The 24,626-nt window shown below is 31.4% G+C and overlaps 1 protein-coding gene across 10 annotated transcripts in view; it reads right to left on the bottom strand.

Annotated features, from left to right (window-relative positions):
• Positions 1–3,426: 3,426 nt before the first annotated feature.
• The window catches only part of LOC111045478 (flocculation protein FLO11), a 66,546-nt gene continuing 45,346 nt past the window's right edge, over positions 3,427–24,626 (bottom strand). For 4 of the 10 annotated variants that reach the window (XM_039441700.1, XM_039441698.1, XM_039441699.1 and 1 more), the window contains 6 exons: positions 19,487–19,594; positions 16,490–16,597; positions 12,434–12,541; positions 10,066–10,203; positions 7,507–7,588; positions 3,427–4,253 (listed from right to left, as the gene is read on the bottom strand). In XM_039441700.1, coding sequence (XP_039297634.1) covers positions 4,040–4,253; positions 7,507–7,588; positions 10,066–10,203; positions 12,434–12,541; positions 16,490–16,597; positions 19,487–19,594 — 758 coding nt within the window. In that variant the 3' untranslated portion in view covers positions 3,427–4,039. Of the gene's footprint in view, positions 4,254–7,132; positions 7,165–7,506; positions 7,589–10,065; positions 10,204–12,433; positions 12,542–16,489; positions 16,598–19,486; positions 19,595–24,626 lie in introns of all 10 variants that reach the window. The other 6 variants (XM_039441704.1, XM_039441703.1, XM_039441701.1 and 3 more) reach the window with 3 other exon arrangements.

Raw genomic sequence — 24,626 nt, forward strand, 5'->3', positions numbered from 1 at the left:
AAAACAATACATTGATCATGAATTTCATTATGCTACATCTAAAGTGTAATTTTTCAACCGAATTTTTAAATTTCTTTTCAGTAAGTGCATATTAACTAACAAACTCGGCACAATGAATTATCTGATGGTAAATAATTGAATGTTTTTTGTACGATATAGATTAAGGTGTTTCTGGTTAAATTATTCGAAGGAAACAGAAATATTCCTTTTATATATTCAAGACCTTAAATCTATTCGAAAGGTTTTCATATGAAATTCTCCTTGAGAATTGCTGACCACACGTGAAATCTTCCGATGTACCGAAGATATTCTCCTAAGATAAACATTATTGCTTGCAAATCCCCTACCTTGCAATCTCATAACGGACATACACCATAATTATATATATACCTATACATCATCCTCTTCACTCCATTGGGTATTATCTTTAATCTAATACATTTTGGTCAATAACTGTTTGAGTCTATTACAAACATTCTTTGTATGAATATCCCAACGAGAATGATTGTCGACTATTATTCCTAAATGCGTATAATTGATTCAATTTTTGATATGAACTGACAATCTCTTGTAGGCTACATGAGAAAAATTTTGGCTCTTGCAGTTGGAAACATTCACAACAATGGTGCCTAATTTTGGGTTCTTTAAGACTTTTCATGTAGGATGAGGTTATAGTAAGAACCTTGGTTTTGGTAACATTTATATTCAAACAATTATTATGAGTCCATTTACCCAGATTATTGGTTTGTAACCGGGTTTCGGCCATATCTAACGACTCATGAGAGGAAATCAACAAAATATCATCTGCAAACATAAACATTTTACAGTGAATCAAATATCTAGGTGAATCATTTGTGTAAGGTAGAAACAGTAAAGGTCCCAGGACTGAACCTTGAGGCAGTCCCACATTTGAAGTCCTCTCTTAACTTAAATAGTTCTCAATTTTAACAATAAATTTTCTATTCCCAGATAACTTTCAAATAACCAGATGCGTAGTAAGATTGTTAGTAATATCGTTGAGTTTTGGTTCAAATGTTCAAGAAACCCAAGGAAGTTTTCTGTAAATTCTAATATTCATGTATCATAAGCCCAACTATGAAACAGAGTCTGTGATCTGTCATGGTCATAGTACCAAGGTACAAGGTACTATTATAACAAGTATGCTACAATATTTCATATAAATAATTGTACCAGGGTAACTAAGTAACTTGGTCTATATGGTCGTGGCTCGAACTATACAAATTAACAGCACTAAACAACTGTTGCCCTAAAAATAGATGTTATATAGATTATAATTATAAATTTATAACAGTAACATCTCATTACTATTAACAGCTGATAAACAGCAACAGCATATAATATAATTGCGATTGTTATATTCTTCATTTTCATTCTATCAAATTTTTTTGAATCTATTGTAGGCTATTTCGCAGCATTGGTTTGACAAGGTTCTAACTGCTTCACCATAAGTTTCCAGATATTTGAGATCAAAGTTTCATCGACTCATAATTTTGTTAAATTTCAAATAAAGTTGTGGTTGTAATTTTTCTTATGCTTTTAAATAATAACTTATGTATTTGAATGAGGAAAATGGAAAAAAAAATTTAGAATGTTATTGCTGTAATAGGCCTTTGTTCAGTTTTGCAGTTAGAATCTTTTTTTATCCAAGATATGAAATATTGAATAGAACAAGGTTCTAAAAACTACACTTGAAGCCCTTTCAAACTAGCATTACTAGCAAATAGTAAGGATCAAATGGAGAGTTCCAAATGTCATGAATAATTTTCAAAATTAATTTATTAGTGAAGGTCATGAATAATTGATACTGCACTTTCCCTAGATAATTTTTTACCCGAATAAACCTATCTATATTTCTAGATAGCCTGCATATAATTTGGCGGAGTTGGAGAAGGGTAGAGCTATCTGTTTTGTCCAAGAACAGACAAGGATAGAAAACCAATGTTAGCCAGATGCAGACCTGAATCTCACTATAGCTTAGTCAATAATCTGTCCTTTTTTGTGTTCTGTATAGCCATGAGCCATGCCTTCAATATAGTAAGGGACGGATTATCCAATGATTTAGTGTGTTATAGCTTTGTAGTATACAGAGTGAGTCATATCGTATGTATGGGAACCCCTCAATAAGTTGGAGACATAATACTGTTGGAGATATAATACTGTTGGAGATATAATACTGTAACTTTCAGGATAATTTATTAGTCGAATACTCTACCTTTTGACGTATAACTGAATTTCCACCCCTAAGAGGGTGACTTAGGGGTTGTAACTCGAATGTTTTAAACATAAACACCCATTGTGTGGTACATAATTTCAAAGGCCTTTTTGAAACAAGAAAGATGGCATCAATAAAAAGTTTCTATATGATACTATATAGTATCTTGTATCAATATAATGGCGGCTGATTGAAATTTTAGTTTTTAAAGAAATGATTGGATGGAAGCCATTTTGAATATGGGGTATAGAATTAGCGAAACAAATAGTTAGCGAGTTCAAAATCTCGGAAAACATCTGGTGGGAGGAAGCTAGAAAACTGCTGAATTGCTAAAACTGGAGCTTAAAATTGCTTGAAGCTGAAACTGCTTGTACGGTACCAGTTGAGGCTGTGCAAAGTCTAAAAATGAACTTTTTACTGGTCTTTTTCCTTTCTGCTTTGAATGATATTGATTAATAATGTGAATATCTTCGGAACGGTTTGAGATATCAAAGTGCGGTTTCCGTCATTCATTTTTTCTTGAAATTCCGTATCGAGATTATGTATCGCAAGACCACCTTCCCATTAAACAAAATAGAGTTGCATTCAAAATGGCGGACCAGATTTTCAAATTCATAGTAAAGTGATAAAAATAAGCTGGAAAATATTTTTATAAATTAATAAAATAACTTTTTCATAGTAAAGTAGTACTTTCCATTTGAGTAGAATCCCCAATCACACCCACCGTCAAATTACCTTTGTGTATAAGATATTAAGCCGTTCTCGGACTTTTAACCCATCCTGTATATCTTCAGCTAACAACTATCAAAATGAGACACATAAAATTAATAAAATAACTCCAACAATAAGATTCAGTATTTATTAGCCTAATTCTTTGGTTATTAATATAAAGTTATGTAATATGTTAATAAAGTAACATATTCTAAAGATATTGATGACATTGCGATTATAAATGAACACTTATTTTTAAATGTAACTCATTCTGATAACAATTTTATCTTCTTTTTTCTATTTACAAACTTAATAAACTGAAATTATTTTAAATGACATAATGACTTAAAAATAGCATGAAGTTGATAAACTGTAAATTATTTTCATAATGACATAATGACTCAATATTGTCATCAACTCAATTAGCTGGAAAATACTTTTATAAATGAAAAAAATTATTCAGTCATGTACAAAATTATTACACTTATGTGAGAAGGCATATGCCCAAAACGGTCTCTTCTCAAATTTTAAATACAGTCCAAATCAAAATGTAGGTCAAGCTACTATCATTTATTAAAATAACAATTCACACTTCAAAAAAGAAACAAATTACAATTAAAAATAGATATAATGAAGAACTAAATCGTATAAAGTGGTAAAATTGATTAATTTAGTTCACTTATAATACAAGCATTTGAGTTAGTTAGCACAGCTGTGCTTCTAGTAGAGATGATTGTTTTAATTTTCGGAACAAAACATTTCAAATTAATATTTATTTATTTGCTAAGTAGAAGGAATTTTGTTACCAGTTCGGATCTTAATCTTTCTAAATTCAAAATTGATTGTTTCAAGTGTTTGGTACCGTAAGAAAATTGGACAAAATTTTATAAAGTGAAGAAAACATAACCCATTTTCTGGACTATTTTAATGAATCAAAATTCGGGGGAGGAACAGTTTTAAGCTTTATCCTCCCCAAATCATTTTACATGATAATTTTGTATCATTGAATCTATAAAATTATAATAGTAATTTATATATTTCAAACACTTATGATAACAAATAATAAAAATTAGTCACGAAATAAAATTATAATAGTCACTCGTTGATAAAAATATAAAAAATGTCATATATTTTAGAGGTCTTAGTACATCTTGGACAGGAAATTCCATCAAGTTCCTCATTAAACGATCGTTTCACTTGTTCTAGGCATTCATTGCACATTAAGTGTCCGCACTTCTGTACTACCATATTGATATTCCGCTGCTGGCTACAGCGATAGCAAAAGCAACAGAATACCATAGATAAGCTCCTGTAAAATAAAATCAAGTTATTAATTTATAGGAGATGAATAAACTCAAATAGATAATTTTTGAGCTGGAATAGTTTATACCAAAAATACAGTGACAAAAGTTCCTACTTGTTTTAAGGCATTACCATATAAACTTGAAACTGTTACTGATAAATAGAGTTACAATATACACGATCACGGAATAAGCAATCTAAGGAAGCATTAATAAACAATTAGAAGTTTTCTCTGACAGGTGTTTCTAAAATAGACCGTCAAACTTTGTGAGTGTTTTCCTTTCATCCAAATAAAGAAAAAAGTTTCCGTGAACTGGGGTCCTAAAATGCATTGTTACCGTGATAATGATGGAAAGATTGCACATTTTTATCCAATTTTATAATATTATTTTGTGGTGGCAGTATGAAATAGCCAATGAGTATAATGATTTCAATGAATCAAAAATAACACTTTTGAAAATAAAATCTCTGCGTTGATCAATAAAATACCAACCAAAATTGTGAGGTTTGGTTTCTTTTTAGAAAAACAAAGTGAATGAACATTTTTTATTCAGAATTACATTATCTACAAATCCCTCTTATCCAAAATACAATTTGACTATGATTATAATAATAATATCCTTTTTAAATTGAATAATTACGTCTTTTGAAATTTCTTTCATTGTCTCAACAATCATTGAAGTTACAAACTCCTAATTGGTTATTAAATTTCTTATCTATTTGTACATAAGAACCAATCAATTAAGTATTGTCATGATACAGACACCACAAAATAATAACATAAATTTGGAAAAAGTGTACAATCGTCCGACATCATTATTTCGGTAATGATGCACCTTAGAGCTAATGTTTACAATAACTTTTTTCTTCATTTTGATGTTAGGAAGCCACTAACGAAGTTTGCTGGTCTTTTTCAGAAACACTTATATTCACTACACACTCATATAATGAATTTACTTATATTGTAACAGTGGATAGAGAACCACAACAATTGAACGAAATTCAAGAAATCCTTTTTTTATGGTTACTGCAAATAATAATTATTCCTCGTTGGAATTTCAATAGCAGCTGTCACCAATAATTATAGTAAACTCTGGTTACTAAAGGTGACTTCAATTGCCTACATAGAGATTGCCTTTTTGGCATTCATCTGCTAAAATTCATAAACACCCTCGTACCGTAAGTTATATGAATGAGACAAGATAGATTTAAGCATTCCATAATCAATAATGTTTATCAAAAATATTTTAAATCATTAATTACGTATTTATTTAAAAGAATATATGCGCAATATGTGCAATCTGTCATTGAAAACAGATTATTCCAAATAGTTACGATTAATAATATTCGAATTTATTCTTTGAAATTGTCAATTAATAAATATTGTCATGAATAATTATTATTGTAAGACTATACTCTATAGCACCTAAAGCTAAGAACCATAGAAAACTCATGAACATTAATATTGATCTATTCTATGCTTAGAATAAAAAATAGATAGATGATAACAGAACAAAAATACCACTTGAAAGCTTGAAAACATTAAGAGTGAGTTTCTATTAAAAATATATCAATATTCAATGTCATGATCGAGCTGTATTGTGAAAACCGTAGAGTATGTAAAACTGAGTTGAAAAAGTTTGAAGAGTTACCTAGTTTATACATATATATATATATAAATAGTTTATACTAGGTACATGTATTGACATGTTGTGATGTTCACATAAATTTTTTACACTATAAATTGTTAAACTTTTTTCACAATAAAAACGTAGAATAATGAGAAGAAAATGAAATAAAGAACACAAGAGAAAAAGCTGATTGGTTAATTTTTTATATTAAAATTTCATCTTTTTCAATGTAGAGGAAATTGAGAGTAAGCTGTAATGAAAAAAGAGGAATATTAGAAGGGAAACAGTAAAATTCCAATGAAAACTTAAGGAATACCATAGAAATCATGAAAAAAAGTTATGGTAGATTCTAAACTACTAAGTTAATACAGGAATAGGCAGGCGCATTAGGCGAGTCCTCGCGTATTAACGCTGTTAGGTACACTTTTTTCCTAATTTAAATTGGATAATCATTCTCAATATAATTGTTAAGATCATTATACGAGTGAGAAAACGTGGCAACTGAAATTTTTACGTGGTCTAATAAGCGAGTTATGGGTTGTTGAAAGTGCTAACTCCGTTTTCTTTCCAGATCATAAACGGTTTCGAATTGTCCATTGGAATTGTTTTTTAATACATTCAGTACATCATTGGCTTTGTACTAATATGCGTTTTTTCGCGATTAATCCCAAAATAAACAAGTTATCGAATTTACAAAAATGTTACTTTTTTATTAATGAACGATATGGGGAATAAAATGTTTTAGTTTGGAAAGATACATTTTTTGAATTTTTATGAGAAGTTCTGTTAATATAGTCAAAACTGTTTATGATCTGAAAAGTTAGTACCTCAACAACCCATAACTCGCTTATTAGACCACTTAAAAATTTCAGTTGCCACGTTTTCTCACTCTAATAATGATCTTAACAATTATATTGAGAATGATTATCCAATTTGAATAAAAAAAGTGTACCGAAGAGCCTTTTAAAAGGTTATGAACTACTTACTAAGGTCTAAACTACATAATTAATTGAATCGCTAATTGCAGAAAGGGAACATGTCCAACTTTTTCAAAAATCGTTTTTTTTTTCAAAAAATCAACTAGGTATTTAATGTAAGATACATGTCCAACTGAAAGCATTGTAATGACGTTTTGAATATATAGTTTACTACAGGTTTAGATTCAGGTTTAAATAAGTTTTTTGTCTCTCCTGTAAAATTATGAAAACTGGACATGTTCCCTTTCTGCAATTAGCGATTCAATTAGGTTTATTACCTTTTTTTAAAGGTGTCGCCTCTTCTTATTTGCTAAAAAAACCATAACCAAATTAATTAGTTGTCATTATAGATAAAATATCACATGCAAATGTAATACAATATAATAGGATAACACACAGTAATCGTGAAGGTATTGCAGAAACAAAAACCATCAAATAAGAACGCAAAGGAAAAATATGCTAATAATTTGAGAAAAACGATATAACAAGTTTGTGAATTTGAAATAAAGTTAATTTCCAAGTAACAATTATTTTTAATGGTCTCCAGATTTTAGTAGAAATACGATTTCACCTTTGACCACTAGCCTATCAGATAAGATAACATGACCAAATATTTTGATGAAATTCCACTACAACCAGATTTCGTTCTTACCCGATTTCTTTATAATCTGGACTTAATGAAGCTCTTTGGCCAGTCGATTGCCTTAGTTCAGTAACATTCCTTATTGGTGGTCCTAATAGGAATTTGAACAAGTATATGAAAAAGTGCATATTTGAGAAAGTGAATAATGTATTTATTAACAATAATAGTTTAACAATAATTATTTATTGCACTTATATACACGATTTTTCACATATTCCATGTGAATTTTATCGCCATTCTATCGAGAAAGTAAAGATTCAACTTAACGAATAACGAATTTAAAAATCCTTCACCTTCTTCTTGAAGAAAAAAGACGTTTTCCACAAAAACCGATAATTATCAGGCAGAATAATACAGTTATAGAACATATTATTACTGTAATACCAAAATTGACTCATTGATATAATAATATTATAATGTTATCTATTTGATAGTCAATAATATTAAAAATAACTCATCAATAAATAACAATTGAACTCATGAAATGTGATAAAAGTGAATTTTGAGTTCCTATAAATCGGTATAATTCAATTCAAATACAGTATGGTATATTGCATTGAATACCTGTATGACTAGAAATGGACTGTCTAGAAAGCTGGCTAAGAAAATAGGTCAAGTTGGTTTGAGGATTGGATGGGTTGGGATGAGAAGTATAGATGTAGGTTGGCTGGATTCCTGATGACAGAAATGAATGGAAACGAGAGTTCAAATTTTTGTATGAGTGAATGGAAGAGTAAAATTTGCAAAGAGCAGCTTCAACGCAATTTCATAGCCCATACATCCTGCTGGACAAGAAAGAAGAAAGGAGCTAGTTGAGATTGAACTTTGATAACAAGACGATAGGCTTCATACTCGAGACACATTGTGAACTTCTGAATTTGAAGTTTGATATTGGACAGAAGAGGCACAATGACAAAATGACAGACTATTTGAAATTTGAGACAATGAGAAGACATAAAGCGTATCCTAGGAGTTCGTCCGGTTCTAGTGGGGATACAAAAATGTATTTGGGAAAAAACATACTAATGGATACGGAGATAATAGAGTGATTGAATGAAAAAGAATGGAGTATGTTAGAGCCTTATGTGGAAAGGGCAGTTTCTATTGGACACGAGTAAAATTTGCAAAGAGCAGCTCCAACGCAATTTCATAGCCCATACATCCTGCTGGACAAGAAAGAAGAAAGGAGCTAAATTAGTTGAGATTGAACTTTGATAACAAGAAGATGGGCTTCATACTCGAGACTCATTGTGAACTTCTGAATTTGAAGTTTGATATTGGAGAGAAGAGGCACAATGACAAATGACAGACTATATGAAATTTGAGACAATGAGAAGACATAAAGCGTATCCTGGGAGTTCTAGTGGGGATACAAAAATGTATTTGGGAAAAAACATACTAAAATGGATACGGAGATAATAGAGTGATTGAATGAAAAAGAATGGAGTATGTTAGAGCCTTATGTGGAAAGGGCAGCTTCTATTGGACACGAGTTTATAAGCGATTTTAGATATTAAATTCATTTGTGAAGCAAGTAGTAGTGTTTATTACTCTGTATTTATTTTCCGGATTCGAGTCATAATTTTGTATTAAATAATTGATTAACTCTATAGACGTAGTTGTGAAATTTGTAGACGAACGGTTCAGTTTACAAGGTTAATATATTTATTTTTATTTTGTTTATTCATTTAATTGCATATGTGTGTGAAGTTTTGCATCACTTTTGTGTTTGTACAAGATATAAATGGAGTGTAGAGATGAAAAATAATATGATAACGACTCCTGGCAGACAACCTTTCTGGTTATGTCATAAATTTTGTCTTGTGTCATTATATTTCTCATAATACAATCACTTTTTATTTTTTCTACAAATATAATTTGGTTAGTTTTTAGACATGGCTTTAGTGTATTATTTTATTGTTTTTAATAATAAAATGAAGGCATTTTCTATTCTATTCTTAAAGTTGATACGATCATCGTAATCTAACAAGCCATCTGATTTATTTCACAGAGTGTCAATCTACACAAGTCTTTTAAAATTCACAACTGAAAATAATTTTCATTTGTATGACATTCATATTCAGTCATACTGTATTAGAGGAGTGGTGATAAAACTTTCTTCATCATTTTTAAATTAATTTTTGGAATATAAAATTTTTATTGTATTTATGCATGCGAAAATTTCTTATTTAGAAAATTATAATTTCATAGTACCATATTATACAAAGGAACCACTACAGAAATATATATTTAGCTCACTAGCGGTAGAAGAAACCGTATCAAAATACGAAAATACAGCTGAAGTTCCATCCTATAGCATTAAGAAAAAGAAATCTATATTGAAAAAGCACTGAAGAATATATATAAAACATTGCACCAAGATCCCGTGCTGCAATTAAAAGTTTGTACAGACTGTAGAAGTAAATAGTATGTATCCTAGTAGTAAATAGTATGTAAATATAAGTTAATAGTAGTGGTATCCAACCAGAATACCTGTATTGGATTGATTGAGGAGTTTGAATGGATCCATATCTATAAAAATATTTTTAAAAGATAATTGACATGTACCCTGTTTAATCTTGGTACTGCTACGCAGACACTGCGCCGGTAACAATGCTGCCTCGGCTATTCTGGCTGTCACCGATCTGGTTGGTACCGCACGTACTGGTAAGGCAGATATAGGCCTACTGCTTGCCACTCTATCATCTACAAATATACAATTACCACTATTTAATATTCAAAGCCTATCCCTTGTAATCAAACGAAATAAAATAAGATATCAATCTATAAAAACGTATCATAACAATTGTAAAATTGAAAGGAAAGCTTCTTTGAAAAAATTCAGCTGTAGCCTTTTCATGTATATTGTAAGGCAGACGTACACAGCAACATAGAGGGGAGAAAAATCCCTCCTCAAATGTTGCACAGACGTCCGTTTGTATGCATAATATGTCTGCTCACGTCTGTATGCAGACGTTTGATTTTTTCTCCGTCTGTCTGCATACTTGTGTCTGTTGATGTGCGCATTCGCCTTTAAGCCCACAATGTGGTAGGTGAAAACTTATGTGTAGACATTATTTACTAATATTTTATTATTCAAGGTCGAAATTGGAGGAAATGCTATCACAACAAATTAACGAAAACATAGCAAGACCATCAGTAAAAATTACAAAAAAAAGTTCCAAATCAGCTTCATGATAGTCATATATAGGAATGGCCAAGATGAAACTTCTAGCTAGAATTTACTGTTAATGGAAAAATATTGATATGGATATTGAATATTTGGTAAAATTTGCATTTCTTGACAGCAAAAAGTAAACAGTCCACCAGAGGTAACAATACATCCCTGGCAGCCTCCAAGCAGACCTTGGGTTCGCATCCATATCGATTTTGCAGGACCTCTTGAAGGATGAAGGTTCTATATTGATGCTAACAGCAAGTAGCAAGTTCAAGCCGTACAGACAGTGAAGTCTCTCTTATATGCCAAGGAAGGAGATATTGAATTTTTGGAACCTTTACTCAAGATCAGCTGTGCTTTTAGAATTAAGTTTGTTTTTCGGTAATTCTTCAAAATTATATTTTTAATATGTGAATATTTCATATTTTAGTTATAATAATGTGAAATATTTCTTACATTTTTAGTTTTGGAGTTTCTGAATTTGAAAATCTACTTTGTGAAAATACTTGAGGACTGGAAATTTTGTGAATTGAAGAACTGCAAGACTTAACCCATTTCAGACTATGTTATCTAAATTTGGGAGAGGAATAGCTCAAATTTCTCCTCTACCTATCATTTTGATAATGTACTTATTGCATGAATGAATAAATGGAAATATTGGAAAAACAGTGACTTGAATACAAAAAATACCTGTCTGGGCCCCTTACTGTTTCTGTTGTATGTGAACCAATTACCAAAAGAGTTAAAAGATCACAGAGCTCTGTTGTTTGCTGATGACACATCGCTTATCTTTAACAATTATTTATTAGATAGTCTAGAAATAAATGCTTTTACTGGAGTACAGTCAATTGTCCAATTCTTGAAGCAAAGGCAATTAACAATAAATAGTAAGAAATGTCAATTCCTACAATTCAAAAGTAAATATAATTCAGTAGATGATAGAGAAATAAATGTGTTTGTAGAGGAAAATGAATTAAACCAAGAAGAGAAAGTAGCATTCTTGGGAATTTTATTGGACAGGAAATTAACATGGCATCCTTACATTGAGAGGATATGTAATAAGATATCATCTGGGGTATTTGTCCTGCGGCAGCTTGCTAGGCTGAATGATAAAAAACTACTGTTAACTGCTTACCATGGACTTATACTATATCATATCAGGTATGCTTTTTTAGTATGGGGTAATTCATCTCAACAAAATATGGACAGAGTGTTTAAGATTCAAAAGAAGGCACTCAGATGTATAGAGAAAGTGAATAGGTTAGACTCTTGTAGGCCTTTATTTAAAAAGCTTGGTCTATTAACTGTGCCATCTTTGTATGTATATGAAGTTGTAATGCATGTGAAAACGAGTGGTGTGATCCAGAATTCAGATGTTCATGAGTATAATACGCGAAACAGAGCAGATTATCATATAATGGGTCACAATAGTAGGTTATTTGAACAAAAACCAGATTATATTGATAGGAAATTTTATAACAAGCTACCTCAAATCTTGAAAAGTAATGATGATTTGAAGATTTTCAAAAAACAAATGAAAAAATATTTAGTTGATAGAGCTTTTTATAGTGTACAAGAAACTAGGTTGAACTACTTAGTGTTAGAATTATTATGTAATAACATGACTTGTCTTATACTCCATGACTGGAGTCTTTAGGACGTAGTATAAAAAAAAAATACATGTGAGCTACTTTTAAATGAAGTAGTTATTAAAATGGAATAAAAAGATAATTATACCTTCAGGTGATTGATAGTTACCTGCTGATGCAACTGAAGTGGGCCTAGTGGTTGTTTCACTTTTTCTATTTTTTGATGGAGCTGGAGTTGGCCTAGTGGCTGCTCCACTTTTACTACATGTCCTTCCAACTGCAAACAAAAAACATAATTATTATCAATTATTCAATCATGAAGTTCCACCTAGTTTCTTGAAATTTAGATGACTAGTTATAATGTAAAGAATATAATGTTCAACTAATTAATTCATTTGTTAATTTATAGCATGATCGCAAGTAAAACTTACGGCGGCATGAAACGCCCTGGCAGTGCGTTACCAAGATATTTACTTTCAAAGTGTGTATACATTTTTTAGACCCTCTCGCTGTGTTCAGAAGCCTACGTTATATACTTGGAAAATATAAACTGTAAATAATAATAATCTAAATTATCATAAATAACAAAGGCTACGGTACTTTAAGTAATAAAAATAGAATGAAATGAAAAAAGTACCGTTTTTGAAAACACGTTATATTTTTCTGAAAACAATAGACGTTTTTAAATTATTGAAACATTACTGAAAAGTGAACAATTTACTTTTTGAGTAAGCTGAGGAAAGATTTTAGTCGGCTAGTGCGAATGGAGAAGATAAGAGTAACATCAACTGCTCTGACTTTCTTCCCAGTTCATAAAATATTGTTTTGCACTATACAGGCCGGTAATATCAAGTAAATAACATACTTTTTGTAGATACAAGTTTCTCTCTCCATTCACATCTCTGTGCCTTTCTACTTTCTAGCAGAGCTTGATGTTTCCAGATAGTATTGTGAGATACTGGACTGGTTGTACATATAAAAATGTGATCAATTTGATCAAATTTCAAACCATTCAAACACAAAGCAGCACTTTTGCGTGGTTCACATTTCCCTGATTCCCATGACTAGCAAGTTCTCTTTGACTCTTAACTAAAGGCAGAAAGTATATAAATCAGTTGTTTTTTTATTAACACCGCGATCTCAATATTCAATGTTAATTCCTTATGATATGGTTGTATAAATATATATATATATATATATATATATATATATATATGACCCCCTTTGTCAATCGAACAGGAAGTAAAGTGGTGCAGATTTGAACATTCCAACGGTCGTGACCCCAGAGACGCGGTAGAAAAGTTGTGTAGACCACAGAGCATGGACGAACGGAGGCGCACTGATTGAAGGAGCATTATGGGATTAGTTGGTGGGCTATTATGGGTTACAAGTGGGAGATTTCAAATTTGAGTGGGTTATGGATGAGTAAAGGTGTAGATTATGAATTGATAGAAAAGAGGACATTTAAAATTAGAAAATGGAATTATAGAATTGAATTGGAATGAAATTTATTTTTATTTTTATTGAAAATTTATTATATATTTGATAGCTGTGAAATTTCTTATATATGATGAAATTTATTTCAATTTAATTGAATAGTTGGTGTAGAGATGATGAAATTTTTTTTCAATTTAATTGAATAGTTTGTGTAGAGTTGATAGTTATGGTACTATTGCTGTTTGTTGAGACCAGGACTGGAAGCAGCTCCAAGCACTTTTCAGCAGCTCCAAGGCTTTTATTTGGGTGCTTGGAGCTGCTTCCAGTCCTAGTCTCAACGAACAGCAATAGTACCATAACTATCAACTCTACACAAACTATTCAATTAAATTGAAAAAAAATTTCATCATATATAAGAAATTTCACAGCTACCAAATATATAATAAATTTTCAATAAAAATAAAATTTAAAATAAAAATAAATTTCATTCCAATTCAATTCTATAATTCCATTTTCTAATTTTATTCTACTTCATTTTGGATATCTAATTTTAAATCTCTCTTTTAAATCTCCTCCTTCAATCAGTGAGCCTCCGTTCGTCTATGCTCTATGGTCTACACAACCTCTCTACCGCGTCTCTGTGGTCAGGACCGTTGGAATGTTCAAATCTGAACCACTTCACTTCCAGTTTGATTGACAAAGGGAGATAAATATATATATATATATATATATATATATATATATATATATATATATATATATATATATATATATATATATATATGAATTACAACAGGAGACATAAGACATAAATAGATTGAATACACTTGAAAACTTACATTAGAAACGGAAATTTTCGAGGACTGAGTTCCCTTCCTCAACCGAGCAGACAGCAGTGAGTGGTACAGTACGAAATCCAACGGTTGTGACCACACAGTACGCACGGAGAATCACAGGAAGGACAGGCTTGAGGTTCTCAATCCCAGGGAAGTAGGTAGTACAGAGCTTAGAAGTTTGTGGGATTTGGGAATTTTTTGTGATTGGATTAGTGCCAGTTTTGGAAGAGATTTGTTTCTGTAACAACCTATCAGATTAGTTACATTTCAGAAGGGATTGGTGGAGTTTTTTGAGGTACTGGTCAAGATGGTGATGATCACTGCAAATTTTTTGACCTCGGATTGAGAGGCCAATATATATATATATATATATATATATATATATATATATATATATATATTGAAAACTGCATTCTGCTCGGTTGAGGAAGGGAACTCAGTTCCCGAAAATTTCCCCCATTTCTGAAGTAAGTTTTCAAGGGTTTTCAATCTATTTATGTCTTATGTCTCCTGTTTTAATATATATATATATATATATATATATATATATATGACCCCCTTTGTCAATCAAACTGGAAGTGAAGTGGTGCAGATTTGAACATTCCAACGGTCGTGACCCCAGAGACGCGGTAGAAAAGTTGTGTAGACCACAGAGCATGGACGAACGGAGGCGCACTGATTGAAGGAGCATTATGGGATTAGTTGGTGGGCTATTATGGGTTACAAGTGGGAGATTTCAAATTTGAGTGAGTTATGGATAAGTAAAGGTGTAGATTATGAATTGATAGGAAAGAGGAAATTTATATATATATATATATATATATAATATATATATATATATATATATATATATATATATGGTATATATATATATATGTATATTTATATACCATTTATTCAGTCTAAAAAAACTGTGTATTCATAGCTATAATCACATACATAAGAAACACAACTGTACTGGTATTTTACAAGTAAAACAATAATGTGTTGTTTGATCTAAGGTGAAATATGTGAGCGACACTACAATGATTGATTAGTAAGATTTATTATTATCCTGGAATGTGAATAAGTTTTAAACCGTTTGAGATATCAATGTGCGGTTTTCGCCATTCATTTTCTCTTAAAATTCTATATCGAAATCATGTACAATATCATATGTACCTATGACCACCTTTCTATATGGAAAGCATTGTATTAAAATGACAAATCCAAGAAAAGTAGTTTCTTATTTTAAATAGGATCCCAAATGAAGCCTACTGAGAAAATATCTATGAAAGAGAAATACAGTAAAAATATTTTTCCATAATTCTAACCAACCTTTTATAACATGGCCACTACTAAGTCAAGTACCTGGCCACTACTAAAATTATCTGATTCAGAAACGGCCTCTTCTAAATAGAAATTGAAGTTTCAAGGAAAAATCATTATCATTATGGATGGAGTGGATTGAGGAATATTCACACTGTATAGACAAGACGATTTTGTCAAAGTATTTGATATACTGTACCAAGGAAGGAGATATTAAATTTTTGGAATCTTTATTCAAGATCAGCTGTGCTTTTAGAATTAAATATGTTTTTCAGTAATTCTACAAAATTATATTTTTAATATGTGAATATTCCCTATTTTAGTTATAATAATGTGAAATATTTCTTCTATTTTCAGTTTTGAAGTGATTCTGTTATCTTAATTAGGGAGAGGAATAGCTCGAATTTTTCCTCTCCATATCATTTTGATAATTGCATGAATGAATAAATGGAAATATTGGAAAAAAATGAATCAATACAAAAAATACCTGTGAGCTACCTTCAAATGAAGTAGTTTTCAAAATTGAATAAGAAGATAATTTTATTTCAAAATCTATTTGATTTCAATTTCAATGAGCAAAATTCATTTCATTAAAACACGTAATTGATATTTTGAATAAAAGCCTTCAGGTGATTGATAGTTACCTGCTGATGCAACTGAAGTGGGCCTAGTGGTTGTTTCACTTTTTCTATTTTTTGATGGAGCTGGAGTTGGCCTAGTGGCTGCTCCACTTTTACTACATGTCCTTCCAACTGCAAACAAAAAACATAATTATTATCAATTATTCAATCATGAAGTTCCACCTACTTTCTTGAAATTTTAATGACTAGTTATAATGTAAAGAATATGATGTTCAACTAATTAATTCATTTGATAATTTATAGCATGATCGCCGTTTTGAAATGGACATATTGTTCAAAATTGGGAGATAAATCTTTAAAAAGGTATGAAACTTATGGCGGCATGAAACGGCCTGGCAGTGCGTTTAACAATAAACGTTTTTAAATTATTGAAGCATTACTTGAAAGTGAACAATATTCGTGTAAGCTGAGGAAAGATTTCAGTCGGCTAGTGCGAATGGAGAAGATAAGTAACATCAACTGCTCTGACTTTCTTCCCAGTTCATAAAATATTGTTTTGCACTATACAGGCCGGTAATATCAAGTAAATAACATACTTTTTGTAGATACAAGTTTCTCTCTCCATTCACAGAGATGTGCCTTTCTACTTTCTAGCAGAGCTTGATGTTTCCAGATAGTTTTGTGAGATACTGGACTGGTTGTACCTACATATAAAAATGTGATCAATTTGATCAAATTTCAAACCATTCAAACACAAAGCAGCACTTTTTGCGTGGTTCACATTTCCCTGATTCCCATGACTAGCAAGTTCTCTTTGACTCTCTTAACTAAAGGCAGAAAGTATATAAATCAGTTGTTTTTTAACACCGCGATCCCAATATTCAATGTTAATTCCTTATGATATAAATTCCTTATATATATATATATATATATATTTATATATATTTATGACCCCCTTTGTCAATCGAACAGGAAGTAAAGTGGTGCAGATTTGAACATTCCAACGGTCGTGACCCCAGAGACGCGGTAGAAAAGTTGTGTAGACCACAGAGCATGGACGAACGGAGGCGCACTGATTGAAGGAGCATTATGGGATTAGTTGGTGGGCTATTATGGGTTACAAGTGGGAGATTTCAAATTTGAGTGGGTTATGGATAAGTAAAGGTGTAGATTATGAATTGATAGAAAAGAGGACATTTAAAATTAGAAAATGGAATTATAGAATTGAATTGGAATGAAATTTATTTTTATTTTTATTGAAAATTTATTATATATTTGATAGCTGTGAAATTTCTTATATATGATGAAATTTATTTCAATTTTATTGAATAGTTGGTGTAGAGTTGATAGTTAGGGTACTATTGCTGTTTGTTGAGACCAGGACTGGAAGCAGCTCCAAGCACTTTTTAGCAGCTCCAAGGCTTTTATTTGGGAGCTTGGAGCTGCTTCCAGTCCTAGTCTCAACGAACAGCAATAGTACCATAACTATCAACTCTACACAAACTATTCAATTAAATTGAAAAAAAATTTCATCATATATAAGAAATTTCACAGCTACCAAATATATAATAAATTTTCAATAAAAATAAAATTTAAAATAAAAATAAATTTCATTCCAATTCAATTCTATAATTCCATTTTCTAATTTTATTCTACTTCATTTTGGATATCTAATTTTAAATCTCCTCTTTTATATCAATTCATAATCCACACCTTTCCTTATCCATAACCTACTCAAATTTGAAATCTCCCACTTGTTACCATAATAGCCCACCAACTAATCCCATAATGCTCCTTCAATCAGTGAGCCTCCGTTCGTCTATGCTCTATGGTCTACACAACCTCTCTACCGCGTCTCTGTGGTCAGGACCGTTGGAATGTTCAAATCTGAACCACTTCACTTCCAGTTTGAATGACAAAGGGAGATAAATAAATATATATATATATATATATATATATATATATATGAAAACTGCATTCTGCTCGGTTGAGGAAGGGAACTCAGTTCCCGAAAATTTCCCCCATTTCTAAAGTAAGTTCTCAAGGGTTTTTAATCTATTTATGTCTTATGTCTCCTGTTTTAATATATATATATATATATATATATTATATATATATATATATATATATTATATATATATATGACCCCCTTTGTCAATCAAACTGGAAGTGAAGTGGTGCAGATTTGAACATTCCAACGGTCGTGACCCCAGAGACGCGGTAGAAAAGTTGTGTAGACCACAGAGCATGGACGAACGGAGGCGCACTGATTGAAGGAGCATTATGGGATTAGTTGGTGGGCTATTATGGGTTACAAGTGGGAGATTTCAAATTTGAGTGAGTTATGGATAAGTAAAGGTGTAGATTATGAATTGATAGGAAAGAGGAAATTTATATATATATATATATGTATATTTATATACCATTTATTCAGTCTAAAAAAACTGTGTATTCATAGCAATAATCACATACATTAGAAACACAACTGTACTGGTATTTTACAAGTAAAACAATAATGTGTTGTTTGATCTAAGGTGAAATATGTGAGCGACACTACAATGATTGATTAGTAAGATTTATTATTATCCTGGAATGTGAATAAGTTTTACTGTACCAAGGAAGGAGATATTAAATTTTTGGAATCTTTATTCAAGATCAGCTGTACTTTTAGAATTAAGTTTGTTTTTCAGTAATTCTACAAAATTATATTTTTAATATGTGAATATTCCCTATTTTAGTTATAATAATGTGAAATATTGCTTCTATTTTCAGTTTTGAAGTGATTGTGTTATCTTAATTAGGGAGAGGAATAGCTCGAATTTTTCCTCTTCATATCATTTTGATAATTGCATGAATGAATAAATGGAAATATTGGAAAAAAAATGAATCAATACAAAAAATACCTGTGAGCTACCTTCAAATGAAGTAGTTTTCAAAATTGAATAAGAAGATAATTTTATTTCAAAATCTATTTGATTTAAATTTCAATGAGCAAAATTCATTTCATTAAAACACGTGATTGATATTTTGAATAAGAGCCTTCAGGTGATTGATAGTTACCTGCTGATGCAACTGAAGTGGGCCTAGTGGTTGTTTCACTTTTTCTATTTTTTGATGGAGCTGGAGTTGGCCTAGTGGCTGCTCCACTTTTACTACATGTCCTTCCAACTGCAAACAAAAAACATAATTATTATCAATTATTCAATCATGAAGTTCCACCTACTTTCTTGAAATTTTAATGACTAGTTATAATGTAAAGAATATGATGTTCAACTAATTAATTCATTTGATAATTTATAGCATGATCGCCGTTTTGAAATGGACATATTGTTCAAAATTGGGAGATAAATCTTTAAAAAGGTATGAAACTTATGGCGGCATGAAACGGCCTGGCAGTGCGTTTAACAATAAACGTTTTTAAATTATTGAAGCATTACTTGAAAGTGAACAATATTCGAGTAAGCTGAGGAAAGATTTCAGTCGGCTAGTGCGAATGGAGAAGATAAGTAACATCAACTGCTCTGACTTTCTTCCCAGTTCATAAAATATTGTTTTGCACTATACAAGCCGGTAATATCAAGTAAATAACATACTTTTTGTAGATACAAGTTTCTCTCTCCATTCACAGAGATGTGCCTTTCTACTTTCTAGCAGAGCTTGATGTTTCCAGATAGTTTTGTGAGATACTGGACTGGTTGTACATATTAAAATGTGATCAATTTGATCAAATTTCAAACCATTCAAACACAAAGCAGCACTTTTTGCGTGGTTCACATTTCCCTGATTCCCATGACTAGCAAGTTTTCTTTGACCCTCGACTCTTAACTAAAGGCAGAAAGTATATAAATCAGTTGTTTTTTTTAACACCGCGATCCCAATATTCAATGTTAATTCCTTTTGATATTTCAAAAAGTAAACTCCCATCCTAATAGTACACTACCCATCCTTTGCAATCATTGTTATTGTAATATCTTATTTATGCTTTAAACTAATTAATTGCACTGTGGAAATTAAAATTTCATCCTCCCTTTATGATATTCACTAGATTTGAGTTTCTATACAGTTGAGTAACATGTTGAAATATTCTGTTATACAATCCCTGTGTTGAGAAAGTGTATGATCGGTCATATCCACTACGCACTATAAAAATACAGTATTATAAATGCAGTGACTTAGAAATCAAAATATAAAACATACCAGTGAACTTCTCTAGTTGAACGAAAGCTATAATAGTGCAAAATGGAGTATTAATTTATCAAAAGGGGATATTCTGTTTGCAATTTATTCGATTTCAATTTTTATTGAAATGCCTGCCAATTTAGCTGCTGATACGGATGTAAAAGAGGCCACCCATGCAGGAGTTGCATAAATTGATCCTCTTCTTTTTGTAGCATATGTGCAATTATTGCAAACGAATAATACAATGATTACCCATATAATAATTTCATGTGATTTTTAGTCTTATCAACCAATCGAAAACATAATCGCTTTCAAAACGTAGACAACTATTTGGAATGCAGTGTGTGCATTAAATTCTCAAATATACAATGAAAAAATAATTATTTCATTTAGAACTTCACATTTGAAAACAATTATACTGAAATTTGGAAACAATTATTGGATATTGGATTCGAATATTGAATATTGAGTATTGACTATTTGGGAATTGCTCTTCCTGTTGGTATGAGAATTTCAAATTTTGAATTTGTAATCCAATAATAACAATGTCAAGTGTCCTCTGGCTGGCTTAGGTCTGGTGTTTTCAGGTCGCAACTGATCGATTTCAGGGCCTCCAACGTGTTCATCCGAAACACAGGAGTGGCCCGAGACAAATATCTTGCCCGAGTCAGGATTTGAACCCAGGCCTCTGAATTATAGATCAAGCATCTAATCTACTCGACTACAATGGCCATTGTAATTCAATATATTTCTTTTCTATAGTATCAAGTGCAGTAAGTAAGGTAGAAGACACATCTATTACCTCATTTTGATAGTCTTGTGCATTGCTCATCCTTGCTTTAGTTTAGACATGTAAGAAAAGCAAAATTAATCTCAAGAAAATTCTTCTTAAATCATTGCAATCAGAATTATCATTAGTTTCAATAAGAGAAAAATCTAATTGCAATGAAAATCTTTGGTAAGTTGACTACTTTCCTTACTATGGTTATAAGGAAAGTAACCGTCTATCAGAAATGTTTGGTCCACCTCATTCAAAAATAAATTCATCAGGTTGAAAAATAGGGAGGTGGTTATATGATACATGATTTCAACACAGAATTTCAAGAGAAAATCAATGGTAAAAATCGCACATCGATATTTCAAACATTTTCAAAGCTATTCACATCCAAGGATAGGCCTACTAAAAGAGATACAAAAATGCATTTAATTAGTACATAAAAATCAGTACAGATCAAACTTTCCTGTTAGAAGTGTAAAATATGTGAGTGGATGTTATTATATTACTATAAATGTTTACTGACAATTGAAAAAGTAGGATTATCATATATATATATATATATATATATATATATAATATATATATATATATATATATATATTAGAGATAGTAATAGTATGTAATACGGGGAATATTGAGAGGTTTGAATTGTAGTTTTTGTTGTGCTTTTCTTTCAGGATGTTGAACTGAACAAAATTGAACTGAATTTTTCCAATATGAGCTCTAGTGAACCTTGATTTTGATTGTTAAAGAATTTATCCATACCCAAAGTAAGCACCTAAATTTTGGGTTTGCCATAAAAGATTTGCCAACTTGCTTCTTATCCATCAAAATTTTTGCAGTCTTCTAGCATTTCCATATTACTGGCTTGGATTTCGTAATGGAATTAATGCAAATGTATTTAGAAATGTATTTGAACCGTGCGACCCCACGACGTTTTAACCTGAAATTAGGCCGGGCGCTCCACGTGTTATCTTGAAAATTGGAAAATTTGAGTGGAAGAGCGGCAGTTCTAAACGAGTTGTCACCGCGAGGAGATGTGGTCACAGAACAAGTCTCGGCCTCTAAAATAGGATTCAGCTTATTTAGATGGAAAATATCCTTATTATTTATTATTTTGTATATTTTAAAAGCATGTAGTCTGGAAAATAGTAGTTAAAATGTAAACGTGAGTGTGATTGTGAGTGCCGATTTACTTGTTAAACTTTCGATTCCATGGTGAGTGCCAAAATTAAGTTCGAATAGATTGACCAAACAAATTGACCGAGGCCCTAAATTTATTGTAGAGTGAGTTAGCGAATTCTTGTCTGAATATCAATTATGAATCGTCTCGATAAAGTCCTTATTTGAGAAATATTCTTAGAAATTAATTTTTTTAATGTTGTAATTTAGAAACAAGTAATTGAATAAATAGCCGGAGTGGTTACAGTGAAGATTATGATTCGATGTAACAAAATTTCAAACATGACCGATAATTATTGTATTTTTAAATACAACTAATAAATCAATATCAGTAGCATTTCTAAAAGATCTCTTATTTGGCATTCCTGGATCGTGATAAGTTACTTAGTTGCTAAAACAGGTGTTGTTAATACTTAATAGTGGATATCTTGGCATTTGCATGAACGAATCCATCCAAAGCTCCCAACCGTGGATTCAAATAATTTAAACAGGTTAATAGTTGAGTGGAGATTTTAAAAACAATTATTATAAATTTTCCTTGTTACAAAATGTGGGACTAACAAAGTCCCCCTGGCCTCCCACCGTTACAAATGATGTCAAGTGTGGAGTAGTATTATATTAATACCTCCACCCGTTACAATGATGTCAGGTGTGGTGTAGTGGTGTAGTGTTATAGATACCTCCACCCGTTAGTATAAATACATTTTTTGAATATCTCAATATGTGTTTGAATCGATGCATCTGAAGCTACATTACAGGCTATAATCATAATATCATATTTATTTATAATTTATTTTATTGATATGCGGCCTACTTCAAATAAAATAAGATTCAGAAGCAATGCTCATCATTATAATAGGAGCATATCATATGATTGAAGTGTCCACATGTGGGCTGTCCCAAGGTGGGCAGATGGTCATAGCTTTGTTTTAGACAGAATAACTAGAATAAAAATAAGGAGTACAATGATGTTGTATATGTCAAAATATCCATAAAATAATACAGAAGGCATATTAGGTATGAGACTATCTTTGAATGGTGAATTTTAAGAGTAAATATTAAAATCCCTCTCCTCAAAAAAAAAATCTTCGCAGTTAAAAAAAATGTGTTTTCAATTTTTTTTTATAACAACTGGTGCTACAGTTGGAATTATTATTTGTGTAAATAAGGCTATGAACAGCTGATAAAACAATGCAGTTGTTGCCAGCCTAACACTCACTAATTTTCCACAACTTGAAGTGTCCCAAAGTGGGCTAGTTTACCCTATCTACTATTGTTTATTGTAATCGAATTTTAATATCTTATTGGTTCAAGTCACAGTAACAGTTACTATTGACGTAGGACTAACTCCCTTTTGTGGTTTGAACTGAACAACATGAGGACACAATAGTAGTATTTTTGACAGTTGTACTGATCACTTCGATAATTTTGATAATTTACCTTCCTCTTATAAGATTTCAAATGTGTTATTAAATTAATTTTCGAGACTATCTGATCACAATTGTAAAAGTTCATGTGCCTGTTACAATGAATCTTGATTAGTCCAAGAGCATGCTTTAGTCAGTGAGTGAATATTTTATATTGTTCTAATACAGACTACAAGTCGTCATTCCAGTGTTTGAGTCTTGAATGTGTGTATGTGTGTGTGTGTGTGTGTGTGTGTGTGTTGTGTGTGGTGTGTGTGTGTGTGTGTGTGTGTGTGTGTGTGGTGTGTGTGTGTGTGTGTGTGTGTGTGGTGTGTGTGTGTGTGTGTGTGTGTGTGTGTGTGTGTGGTGGTGTGTGTGTGTGTGTGTGTGTGTGTGTGTTGTGTGTGTGTGTGGTGTGTGTGTGTGTGTGTGTGGTGTGTGTGTGTGTGTGTGTGTGTGTGTGTGTAAGTGTGTGTGTGTGTGTGTGTGAGCTTTCTTTTCATGCTTTCATACTTCAAACTTTTCATACTTGTGTGTGTTTGTAAGAGGGGTCATACGGGGAGAATTGTGCTCAAGCACAACACGAAACGGGGAGCGGTTACCAAACGGGGTGCACCCGTTTCGTACCTCAGTGTGCATCCTCTCAAAACGACTT

The sequence above is a fragment of the Nilaparvata lugens genome, chromosome X (assembly GCF_014356525.2).
Source record: "Nilaparvata lugens isolate BPH chromosome X, ASM1435652v1, whole genome shotgun sequence".
NCBI lineage: Eukaryota > Metazoa > Arthropoda > Insecta > Hemiptera > Delphacidae > Nilaparvata > Nilaparvata lugens.